General features: G+C 61.5%; 1 protein-coding gene across 8 annotated transcripts in view; it reads right to left on the bottom strand.

Moving 5' to 3' along the window:
- Nucleotides 1–701: 701 nt before the first annotated feature.
- COL18A1 (collagen type XVIII alpha 1 chain) overlaps nt 702–11,719 on the bottom strand; it is a 110,707-nt gene continuing 99,689 nt past the window's right edge. For 4 of the 8 annotated variants that reach the window (XM_070597947.1, XM_070597948.1, XM_070597944.1 and 1 more), the window contains 12 exons: nt 11,644–11,686; nt 11,007–11,069; nt 7,302–7,345; nt 6,894–7,016; nt 6,148–6,301; nt 5,995–6,068; nt 5,358–5,489; nt 4,875–4,907; nt 3,354–3,599; nt 2,627–2,824; nt 1,970–2,085; nt 702–1,143 (listed from right to left, as the gene is read on the bottom strand). In XM_070597947.1, coding sequence (XP_070454048.1) covers nt 930–1,143; nt 1,970–2,085; nt 2,627–2,824; nt 3,354–3,599; nt 4,875–4,907; nt 5,358–5,489; nt 5,995–6,068; nt 6,148–6,301; nt 6,894–7,016; nt 7,302–7,345; nt 11,007–11,069; nt 11,644–11,686 — 1,440 coding nt within the window. In that variant the 3' untranslated portion in view covers nt 702–929. The remainder of the gene's footprint in view (nt 1,144–1,969; nt 2,086–2,626; nt 2,825–3,353; nt 3,600–4,874; nt 4,908–5,357; nt 5,490–5,994; nt 6,069–6,147; nt 6,302–6,893; nt 7,017–7,301; nt 7,346–11,006; nt 11,070–11,643; nt 11,687–11,719) is intronic. The other 4 variants (XM_070597946.1, XM_070597949.1, XM_070597945.1 and 1 more) reach the window with 1 other exon arrangement.

Genomic DNA, 11,719 nt, shown 5'->3' with positions numbered 1-11,719 from the left:
CCAGCACAGCCTTCTCTGGGGTCAAGCCCTGCACTGGGTGTGACCTCATGGGTTACTTGGGAAGCCGGCCCAGGACAGAGGTGCAAAGACAGGCGCCACATGGCAGGGCTGACTCAAGGGATAAGTAATGCACAGGCCACCTGCATACAGTGGTGTCGGGGGCAGGGGACAGAACCCACGAGGCCCCGAGGAGGTGGGGTCAGCAGCGGGGCACTGAGCTTGGAAACTGCTCCAGCCAGGGGAGCGTTGTTTTGAGGGGCAGTGGTCTTCCCTGGCACCCATGACATGAGCCGTCCTGACTGTTCAACGCATGGGGACGGGGTGCCCCTTCTCTGCTGCTGGCACAGCCCCTGGGCCAGGTCGGGAGGGGAAGAGGGAGACTGTGGGTGCAGCCCCCCAAGGCCCTGTGGCTGGTCTATTTTGTGCACGAGAAGGAGTGCCAGGCAGGAAACTGAGTCAGCACCTGCCCAGGCGATTGAGGGCCCCACCCGGCAGCTGTGAGGCCCCGGGCGCACAACCCTCCCCAGGGCAGTAAGTTCTGGAGTCGGCCTCTTGCCAACAGGGACCCAGGTCTACCTGCTGGTTCATTCAGGCCAACAGGGCTCCTTAGGCACCAAGGACAGCGCCCTGCAGGGCCAGGCTGCGGGCTGGGGGACAGGATGGGACAGGGAGGGGCCAGAAAAAGAGTCTTGCCACCAGGCTTTCTGTTTTAAACTTTTTAAAAAATACACTCTTTGGCTTCCTTTTATTTCTCGAGGATTACATGAAATGTGAACCATACAGGAGAGTGTCCCAGCCAGGTCCCCACCCTGGGGGCACTGGCAGACTCCCTGCCCTGCACTGGGGGCTCCACCACTCCCCCTGCTGCCTGGCCGCCTCTCCGGCCATCTGTCCGTCCGCCCATCTGTCCGTCCGGGCCAGCAGAGGCCCTACTTGGAGGAGGAGGTCATGAAGCTGTTCTCGATGCAGAGGACGATGAAGGCGTTGTGGCAGCTGGCGGATTTCTGCTCCAGCAGCCGGCCCGCCAGCAGCGAGGATGCCTGGCCTGTGGCCGCCGTGGCCTCGGTCCGCCACGTCTCGCAGTAGCTCTCGGTCAGCCGGCGCCCACTGGGGTCCGAGCCGTGCCACACGCTCTTCTGGGGCCTGCAAAATGTGCCAGCCGTCAGTCTCACCTGGGCCAGCTGCCCCCCACCCCCAAAAAGGGCGTTTCTCAAAGACGGAGGCTGCGGCTGGACGTGGGGGCCGCTGGGAGTCAGGCCATCCCTCGTCACTGGAGGCTCCACCACCTCGACCACACCCTGTGCTGCTGCAGGCTGGGGAACAGGGCCTGGAGCCCCACGGCTGGTCCTCCTGGGCTGGGCAGACCTGGCTCTGAGCACCTGTGCTGGACCTCCGAGGACGGCCCTGGGTGGGCACTTCCCCGTGAGGGCAGGAACCCCAGGGGAATCTTGTCTAGACCCCTGTAGCCATGCTTTTCAAAGCGTGAGCACTGCGGGAACAGGCGCCCACACCCCCACCAGCCCTCGGAGGGACAGCAGGTGTGAGGCTGTTTTGAGGGCAATCCGGCAACTTCTGCCAGCTTTTAAGTGCACGCGTTCTCCAACTCGGAAATTCCACTTTGAGGAATTCACTCTACAAAGGAGATGATTCGCCATGAAGTCTCGTGATAGACGGCGGGGCTGGTTAAACCATCGAGGGCATGCGGAGCCCGTCAGCCGTGGGCCACCAGACCGTCTCCCTGACCAGGGCACTTGCCCCGAGCAGCTGGCTAGATGGGGTGTTTATACAACCCCACAGACAACACTTAATTGTTCTTCGTGCTCTGCTGCATTTTATGACTTGAATAGCGAGCACATATCAGGAACAGGGAGGGCTGGGAGGGTGGGGTGGAATCAGGAGCCTCGTCCTTTGCTTAGGTTCTGGAGGACTCAGAGCCACCCCCGGGCTGCTGCCTCACACGGGGACCTACCAGGCGGGGTGCTGCAGGACGTCTCTGCCATCGAAAGAGAAGATGCGGGCCCCGGGCTTCAGCCGGCCCTCGGAGCCCGTGAACAAGGCCTCCCAGCTGGGGAACAGCACCTCGTCCTGCAAGGAGAAGCGCAGGGGGCTTATTCCGTCTGGGCACGTCATGCCAGAGGGACGGGTGGCCAGGCGGCCTCAGCAGACCCCACACCTTTCCGAGGATGGGCCGGCCCGCAGGACACCCTCCCGTGGCCTGGGGCAAGTCCATGCCTTTGGTCCTGGTGCTGGTGCTCGGGGGCATCCGGAAAGCACACGATCCGTTCGTGGGAAGGAGCCACGGAATAATCGTGAAGGGGCCACGGAATAATCGTGAAGGGCACTGTGGCACAGGGGCAGCCAGGCCCTGGACTGACACTCAAGGAAGGACAGCTTGAAGGATGTTTCCTGACCCTCAGCTCCTACACGGCCATGTGTGAGCCCGGCCCTGCCTCCTATGACTGGAGACGCACACATGTGACTGGCAGGTGGGTGCTAGGGTCAGGGGCCACGTGGGGGCTTCAGGCCCCCAGGGATGCAGGGCCCTGCCAGGCTCTCAGGGGCTGATGGCCCCGTGCCCCCTGACACCCAGGTCCCTGCCCCGTGCGCACAGAGCTGCCGCACCCACCCTGAGGTTGACGATGGGCACACTGGCACGGTCAGCACGGCGCACGATGCTGTAGAGGTCCTGCAGCCGCGAGGACAGGAAGGCGCGGAAGGTGCCGGCCAGCCCCACGGCGCGCGCCTGCTGGAAGCACTGGAAGTCCGCGCCGCGGATGCCGCGCAGGCCGCCCGACTGCGGGCTGTTGAGTGCGATCAGGTGGAGCTGCGGGGAGCCGCGAAGCATCAGCGCCAGCCAGAGGGCCCCCAGGACCTAGGCGCGCCCCTGCCAGCCCCACCCAGCCCTACATGCCCTCGCCTCCCACACCCTGGCCTCCCAACATGGCCCACCCTGTGCCCTGGCCCCAGCCCTCCATGGACAGCAAGGGCAAGTCTGAGTCGGAGCTCAGGCCCCGCCAGGAAGGCCGAGTGCGTGAAATGCCCGCGTGGCAGGCGCTTAGGATCCCATGAGAGCCGGTAGGCCGACCCCTCAGCCGGCTGCAGAGACAGCTCAGTGGGCTGGGAGGCAGCGCCCTCAGCTGCTGGGCCCACAGCAGCCACCGTCAGGCCACCCCCACCTCCACGTCCACCTCCCAAGCAAGTCCCTGTCCTCAGGCCTCACCAGCTGCCTCCGTGGAAAATGGGCTCCCTAGGGCCCCTGTGCCCAGCGCTGTCACCACCGTCGTCCCAGCTTCCCCAGGACATGAGTAAGGACTGACCTTGGAGGCCTTTAACTATAATGGACAGTCACTCACCACCGGCTGAAAGTCCTGGTGGGTGTGGGTGAGTGAGCTGGTGGGGCGCGCCGGCCGGAGGTGCACATAGGAGCCATGGTGCGGGGCTCCAGGGTAGGGCTGGGGGTCCGGCAGACGTGGGGGGCTGGCCAGGATGTCGTCCGCCCGCCAGGGTCGTGCCGTGGAGTGGGGAACCTCCCGCCGGGGGTACGGGTTGCCCTCGTGGAGCTGCACCACGGGGGGCTGTAAGGCGGCCACTTCGTTGTCCTGCGGACCGAGGGGCAGACAGTACCGTGAGGCCCTACCGGGCGCCCTGTGCTCTGCTCTCCTGCTCCAGCGAAATCTGGCTGCCTGGCCCGGGCACCCCTTCATCTGTACCCCAACCTGTGCTCTTGGGCAGGAGAGGGCTGGACTGGAGGCAGAGAGCTGGGGGTGCCCCGAAGTACTGGGGGGAGCCGGGGGTGAGGGGAAGCTGCACCAGCCTGTTTAACGCTGGAATAGGGCCAGAGGGCCCTCTGCTCAAGGTCCCCGGGCTCCGTGACACCCAGAAGCCACCTCCTTGCTGTGGCCCTGGGGCCCTCAGGCCACTACAGCCCCCTGACCTCACGGGCCCCTCCTGGCTGCAGCTCAGACTCCCGGGGACCCGGGTCTCGCTGCCTTAAGCCTTTGCTCCGTTCCCACCTCAGAGATGACCTCCACCTTCGAAGTCCCAGCCCCTGCGCCCCACCCGATTCCCACTTTTTCCCCACAGCAGCGAACACCTTCTGATGCACCATACAATTTACTACCTGCGACCTATTACCAGGTCCCTATTACTCATTAATAATTTGTAACGTATATGTTACATACAATATTATACAGTATATGTAATATAATATGACGTTTTGCTTATCGCCTTTACTGCCCGTCTCCCTGACACAGTGTCAGCTCCACGGGGTGGGGGGCTCTGCTTGTGTCATGCACAGCTGCACCTCACACTGCGAACACTGCCCAGCACACAGGTGGGGCCGGTGACTGTGCTGAACGAAGGACGAAAGGAAGGAAGGAAGCAAGGAAGGGGGACCTGCCACCTGGCACAGGGCCTCCTTCCTGAGCCGCCTGAGAAGTCGTGTCTTCTACTCAGGAGCTCTCAGCAGCTGGACTGACACGGACTTAGGAAAATTCACTATCTCGGCCCCTCTGTCCCCCATCCTCGCTCTCCCTCCCCTCTGGCCCACCCTACAGGGGTCAGTCCCGGGAACACACTCTGCATGAATAAAGACAAAAACTCAAATAAGAAGTGGACTTCCCAGGAGTGGATCTCCCGCCCGGGGAGAGTGACAAGTGTGCACTGAAGGGAGGTGCCCCTCGGGGTCTGCACACCCTACTCCCCAGCAGGGGTGGCCGCACAAGGGGCTCCAAGACCCTAAAGCACCAGGGGTCGTCCAGAAACATGATGCAGCGTGCAGACCACCACACTTGCACGCCCTGCGTCCTGGCCGTGCCCGGGGCCTGGAGCGCAGGTGTCCACTGCACGGTCGTGGAGGGACGAAGGATCCTTACCGTCCCGCGGGGGAGGGGCATCCGGGCGTCCAGCTGGAAGAAAACGTGGGGTCAGGCCGGGGCCCCCAGCCCACCACACCCAGACCCAGGCAGCCTGTCCACTCGCCCGCCTGGCCCTCCCCATTGGACGCCAGCCGGGCTGCCTCCTAGAGCCTGGCCCACGACGCAGTTAACACATCATCTACTATAAAAGGCATAAGGGGTCACTTCTCTGTAAACCTAGAATGGCTCAAGCAAACAGTCTACTAATTAAAAGCTTAAGGAAAGAAGGGTGAGGAGAAACGTGGCTGTCACTGCACGGGGCGCCTGCCCAGCGGGACGGTCCTGACTCGGCGAGGCTCGCAGTGGACCCTCTGCGCGCCCCCCACCACCCGGGGCTTCCTGCTCTGCCTGCATCTTCTCTGGCATCCCTCATGCCATGAGCGAGGTGGGACGGCCGCAGGCCCCTTCCGTGTGAGGGGAAAGTCTGGCCGGAGAACTCACCAGCACCCTCCGGAACCCGTTCCGGACGCGGACGTACAGCTCCTCCCTCTCGGCTACGAAGATGAGCCAGCCCTCCGGCACCTCGGGCACCTTGTCCAGCATGGTCTGGTACGTGGCCCAGATCCTCACCTGCTGGAAGCCAGGCCCATGGGTCCCGCTGGGCAGAGGCACCCTCGGGGCTCACGGGGGGGCGGTGGTGGGGCACATGGTCCTGACAGGGTGGGGCATCCGGGGGGCCGTGTTGGACATTTCAGGAAGCTGGGTGGGGACACAGACGCCCCCTCGTGAGGGACAGTCCTCAAGACTGAAGTGGGCGCCTTTCTCGTCGGGTGGTCCCCTCCAGGAAGGAGGGGCGTCTTGGCATGTAGTCTTTGAGGTGCCCATGAGCACTGTGGGGGCCCGGGACCTTCTCAGGGGCCACCCTCCCAGTCTGCCCACCTTAGACCCCGGGATCCCTGCTTCCCCTTTGGAAACCACGTCTCAGGGCTTCTGTGCACCTGCTCGGGGCAATGCCGGCCTCAGCCGCTGGGGTCCCTGTGGGGTCCAGCAAGGGTCCCTGAGGCAGCCCTCCATGGGTCTCCACGGGGAAGGGCGGGGTGACAGGGAGGTCTAACGGGTTAGGGTGGGCGCTGCTTACCCCTGAGGAGGTGCCCATGGTGCCGGGGGGTCCTGGGGGCCCAGGCGGGCCTGGAGGGCCTGGAACGCTGATGGCTAAGAGAGAAACCAGAGGTGGGATCCGTGGCCCTGGCTGGATGAGGCTGGAGCCCAGGCCCACTCCTGCTTGACTTACTCTGCCTGTAAGGGCCAGGAAAGGAAGGGGGCCCTGGGGGGCCTGGGGGACCAGGGGGTCCGGGAGGCCCCTGGCGTCCTTCATAGCCGATGCCAGGGGGTCCCTGAGGTCCAGGTGGGCCAGGCTGTCCTCGGATGCTCTCTCCCTTAGGACCCTAGGGTGGATGACAAAACACAGAGCATTGTCACCTACGTCCCTCAGGCCCGGGACAAGCAAACTTGAGGGTCTGGGCTGCATCTGCCAAGAGCCCCCGCAGCGAGCACTGCCTCCGAGCCATGGTCACCTCCCCGCCCAGGCCACAGGACCTAGGATGGGACCCCAGGATGGAGACCTGAGTGGCCCCTGGACAAGGGTGCGGTCCCCGGGGGGCCCTCGATCCCCTTCCACCCGCCAGATAGAAGCTGGGGCCCACGGTTCCCTGGAATCTTTTAGGACAGACAGTCTCCCTGAGGGGTCTGGTAGAGTCCCGCTGAGGAGGAACAGCGCCCCCAGGCCAGCGAGTCCACCCTGGGAGGACAGGGGCTGAGCCCCTACCCACCTGCCATATCCCCCCACACAAGGACAAAGAACAGGAAGAGGGCGCCCTTGGGGCCCAGCTCGCAGGCACAGGCTGTGGCCTTGGAGGGCGACCCCATTGGGCTGGACTCGCCCTCGGCTCTGGCCCCAGGGACCTCTGGGGACACCAGTTCTGACACAGGCCTGGGCCTGGGCAGGCATCTGCAGGGAGGCCCGGGGCCCAGACTTACCGGAATCCCAGGGTAGCCCGGTGGGCCGGGGGGGCCGGGCACACTGGAGCCGAAGAATCCGCCAGCTCCGGGCTCGCCCCTTTCACCTTTCTGTCCGGCAGGCCCTCGGTCACCCTTCTCCCCCTGTGGATAGAAATGCCAGTCAGGGACAGCCCAGCTCTCGTTGCCAGGTGGGGAGGGGCGGGGTGTAGGCAGGGTATGACAGCCGGAAGCTTCTGGAGCCCAGGCCTGGCAGGCCCTGTGGGACAGGGCTCGGCTTCCCAGCCTCCCACTGCGCCAACCAGGTCCCCCAAAACTGAGCCAGGACTGCGCGGATCCTGCAGCCAGTGCCCAGCACGGGGTGGGCAGACAGCTCCGCGGGACGACGGTCTGCACCAGGCTCCCCTGAGGACCAGCGCTGTCACCCACCTTCATTTCAGCCTCCAGCTGGAGGAGGTCCAACGGGAACTGCCCTGCGGGAGGCGAGATTGGGTGAGCGTCCTCGCCTCCCCTTCACCACCACCCGCACCTGCCTGCGTCCTCCTTCCCCTCCTGTCGTCGTTTCTGTGTCTCTGGGTAGAGGCTCCACGTATTCCCACTTACTTGCTATTTCTTGATGTTTTGGTTAACGGTGCCTTTTTCTTTCAGTTTTGAGATACAACTGACAAAAAGCACGGCGTGAGTTTAAGGTGTAGCATGATGACTTGACTGACATAGCATGAAATGATTACCGAGTAAGATGACTTAGCATCTGTCATTTCACATAGGTTTAAAAAAACGGTTTTTTTCTTGTATGACAGCTTTTAGGATCTACTCTCAGCAACTTTCCAATAGACGATACAGTGCATTATAGTCACCGCGCTGAACCTGACACCCCCAGGACTCAGTTCTCTAATAACTCACTGGAAGTTTGTACCTTGTGACCCCCCTTTACCCCTTGTCCCCACCCCCCACTGCCCACTTCTGGAACTGCCAATCTGATCTCTTTTTCTAAAAGGCGCCTTTTTAAAATTTCATTTCAAGTATGACGGGTCACTGATTTCTGTAAAGTGCCCTTGTGACCTTGGCAGATTTACTCCTTAATTCTAACAGTTTATTGGTCGATCCTTTTGGGTTGCTGACATTCAAAAAGCATTGTCTGTGAAAACAGCAGGTCTGTTTCTTCCCTTCCCAAAACACATGCCACGTACTTCTCGCCCCGCCTCTCACCCTGGCTGGGCCTGCACCCCCGGGAGCCCGTGTCCCCCCCGAGGGTGGTAGGTGGGTGTCCAGGCGACACTTGGCAGAGGAGCCCTCTGCCAGCTTCACTTGTGGCATCTCATCCCTCTCAGGCCTGTGAGGGGCATATCAATGTTATCAGCCTTTTCAAAGAACTAACTTTCCAATTTTGTTTTTCCTTGACACTTCTATTACATATGTGGACTTTTTTTTCCATTTACTTCTGATCTTTACTATTTCTTCCCATCTATTTTCTTCAAACTAAAGCTGCTATTGGTTTTCTAACTTCTTGAGCTGTATGCTTAGAAACGTACAGGACATACAGCCGTAATTTTGTAAACGAAGAGTTAAGAAAACCCGTTCTCCTTCCAGGGAGGAAAGTGACCTTGGGCTGACCTTCTCCAGACCCTTCCCCTGGAAACCCGACAAAGGTGGGATGTCAGAGCACTGGGGTGACAAGACCCCCGCTGGGTAGACCTGATGGGGGAGCTGGCACCCCATCAGCCCCACGGAGTTGCAGGGCTGCCGGAGTCCTGGGCCCCCCGCTGGGTAAACGGCCTGGGGGAGGCCAGTGTGAAGCCCTGACAGGCGGGAGCCCCAGCTCTGGGCTCTGCCTGGGCTGTTACGGGGGAACTCCACGCCCACCCAGGGCCAGCCCAGCTCACACGCCGTCGCTGCGGCTCCCGTCCCAGGTCCTTTGGCAGAGCTGGGCGACCCAATGCAGAGGCCCCATCAAGTGGGGGTCTCTCGGCTCCAAGGCCACCACGGGCTGCAGAGGGAGGGCTGAGAGCCCTGCAAGCAAGGCCCTCGCTGCCCCCTCACTACCCTCGACGAGTCCAGTCTGGTCATCCTCCAGCTCCAGGCAGGTCTTCTCCGTTCCCACCAGGCAGTGCACTGCTCTCGGGCGTTTCCATGTCCCTCTCTGAGGCTGACTTCCCGCTCCTTCCACTGTGGTCAGATAGCCTGCTCCACATGACCCAGCTCTCCAGAGCCACAGCGTGGGCCACGTGGTAGAGATGGCATCTCGGTGTTGGTGCCAGGCACAGAGGTGCTGGTTGCCACCACGGTTGGGACCCGCCATCTCCCGATGACCTGTTCTTGTGTCTGCTGTTCCATCCCTTACTGACAGCAGGGTTAAAACTCCCTATGAAGAGTGATTTCTGTGTTTTTCCTTTTAGTTCTATCAACTTTACTTTTTATATCTTGGGAGCTATGTCGTTATGTGCAAAGAAACTTAGAATTGCTGTGTTTCCTGCTGGATTTCCTTTTTGATGATTATGAACACTTTCCGATTTCTGGCAACGTCTCCCGCCTTGAGATACACTTGTCTGATTTCACATGCACACACGTGCACACAGGCACACATACACACACACGTGCACAAAGGCACACGTACATGTGTGACCACCTTCCCCAGCTCCCTTCTCACAGAACATCCTCCCTCTCACCTGCAGTCTCGTGTCCTCCCGTTTAGGGGTCTCCTGTGAGCACCATATGGTTTGTTTTTTCTCCACTGGCGTATTTGTCTTCAGCAGGAGCATTTCCCTCTTCACGTGTAACGCACTGATTGTACACTTGGGTTTAAATCAGCTATTTTACTCCCTGTTTTCTATTTGTTCCAGCTGTTGTGAACTCCTTTTCTCTCCTTTTTCACCATCTTTGGATCGAGCTTTTTCTCTGCAATTTACCTTCCGATAGGTTGTTAGGCGCACTCTCCCTCCCGCCCTTGGCTCCTTCCTGGTGACAAGGTGCCTCCTTGCCTCAGTCCAGTGTCTTCCCTCCAGGGTCTCGGGCCTCCACTGTCCTGCGCGGTGTGGAGCAGAGCCGTGGGGGTGACTCTCCTCTCTGCTGCTCCTCCCTCGCCCCCTACCCACGCTCTCTGCTGCGTCACTTCCTTCTCCCCAAAGGGTCTCAGCGTCCCCAACAAGGCAGGTGTGCTGGGAGGGCCTGGCTGCCTGCTGCATTTTCCCCATGAGGGATGTCTTCCCTGCTGCAGAACTCTAAGCGAGCAGTTACTTCCCTCCGACGTTTGGAACCTCTGATGGCCTCCTCTCATTTCTGTGCAGGAATCAGCTGCCATATGAGGCGTCTTTGAATCGTTCCTCATTTTGGAAATCTTTCGGCCGACAGGCCTCCAAATGCTCTTTACCTGGTGCCCCCTCTCTGTGGCGCCTGACAGCAGCCAAGTCCTCACCCTGCAGTGTCTCTGCTCCGTCAGGCTGTCCGTCCTCCTGGAGCTCGCGTGGACTGACCTCCATCCCCCCCTCTCTCGGGCTGTGTCCCGTCTGACAAACTTACACAGGGCCCTCGAGTCCCACGCCGTGGCTTTCAGCCCCAGAATTAAACCCAACTCCTTTCTCCGGGTCCAGCTCTCTGCTGACATCTCCACCATTGTTCACTTTTGAACGTCACTATCACAGCTAAGCCCGAGTCTGGGCGCTCCTTCCTGGTCCTTGTTAAATCCCGGGCCTCAGGGAGCTCGTCCCGTCAGCAAGGTGTGCTTCCACCGCCACCTGGCTCTGACCTGCCCTCGCTCTGGGCAGCAGCCCCCGACTCCTGGAGGCCCCGGCTCTCAGCCAGCTGGCAGTGAGGAGGCGCCTCAGCTCTTGGGGCCCAGCCCCAATCCTCAGTGGGCGGGGTGATGGGACATCCTGCCTGGACATCACCTTGGCCCTGCTTCCTCCAGCCACCTGTCCTTGCAGTCCCTCGCCCTGGCCCCGAGGCTGTGGGGCCGACCAGGTGGCCCCGAATCAACACCCAGCACCACAGGCCCTGTCAGGGCCCCCTGAGCCTGGAAGGGGCTTCCTTTCTCCGGGAGGGCAGGATGGATGACCAGACACACAGCGAGCATGGAGGACCCACCCACCACGCTTGGTGCCCTGGCCCCATCAGCCCAGAGCTGCCTAGAGCACTCACCGGGTGGTCCAGGGGGACCCACTTCTCCTTTGTCACCCTTCGGTCCAGAAGGTCCCTGGTGCCCTGGAGGGACAAAGAGCCAAGTGCCCAGTGTCAAATGTGTGACCTCGACCTCGAGGACATTCCCTCCCACCTGCACATGCCCCCGACCCTGGTGAGCACTGTGTACACTAAGGCGGGCCTAGGTCAGGGAAGGGGACATCACATGGACTTGGGGGCCATCAGAGCAAGAGCTTGCGGCCGGCAGAAGCGCTCGGAGGTCCCACCCTGCCCAGCGGTCAGTTCCCAGAGGCCACGTCGCTCCTGTGGGCAGACCAGGCGCTTCCGTGGGTAGGAAAGCCAGATCTGAATTTCGGATGGCAAGTGGGTGGCCATTCAGTGTCTACTCCCATCCACGGTTAGGCTGCCTGGAAGGTCCTGCCTGGAGGAACCAGGAGGCTCAGCAGAGGGGACCATGATCAATCGGGACTGGGGGGCGTGGGCCACGGGGAATTCATGCTGCCTCGGGGATGGAGGAGCCCAGGGTTAGTGGGGAGCTCGAAGTCCTGCAGAACCCCGCAGCCCTGTGAGGGGCCCCCGCCCCAGCTCCAAGCCGAGGCCAGAGAGGAAGGGACCCACCCTCCCCGAGGACCATCACCTGGCAATCCTGGAGGTCCAGGGCGGCCAGACTCCAAAAACGCCTGCAAATATAGGCCAGAGCTGGCTGCTGAGGG

Source organism: Equus przewalskii, chromosome 27 (genome assembly GCF_037783145.1).
Source record: "Equus przewalskii isolate Varuska chromosome 27, EquPr2, whole genome shotgun sequence".
NCBI lineage: Eukaryota > Metazoa > Chordata > Mammalia > Perissodactyla > Equidae > Equus > Equus przewalskii.
The sequence above is the reverse complement of the archived record's forward strand: the minus strand, read 5'-3'. Positions and strand labels throughout refer to the sequence as shown.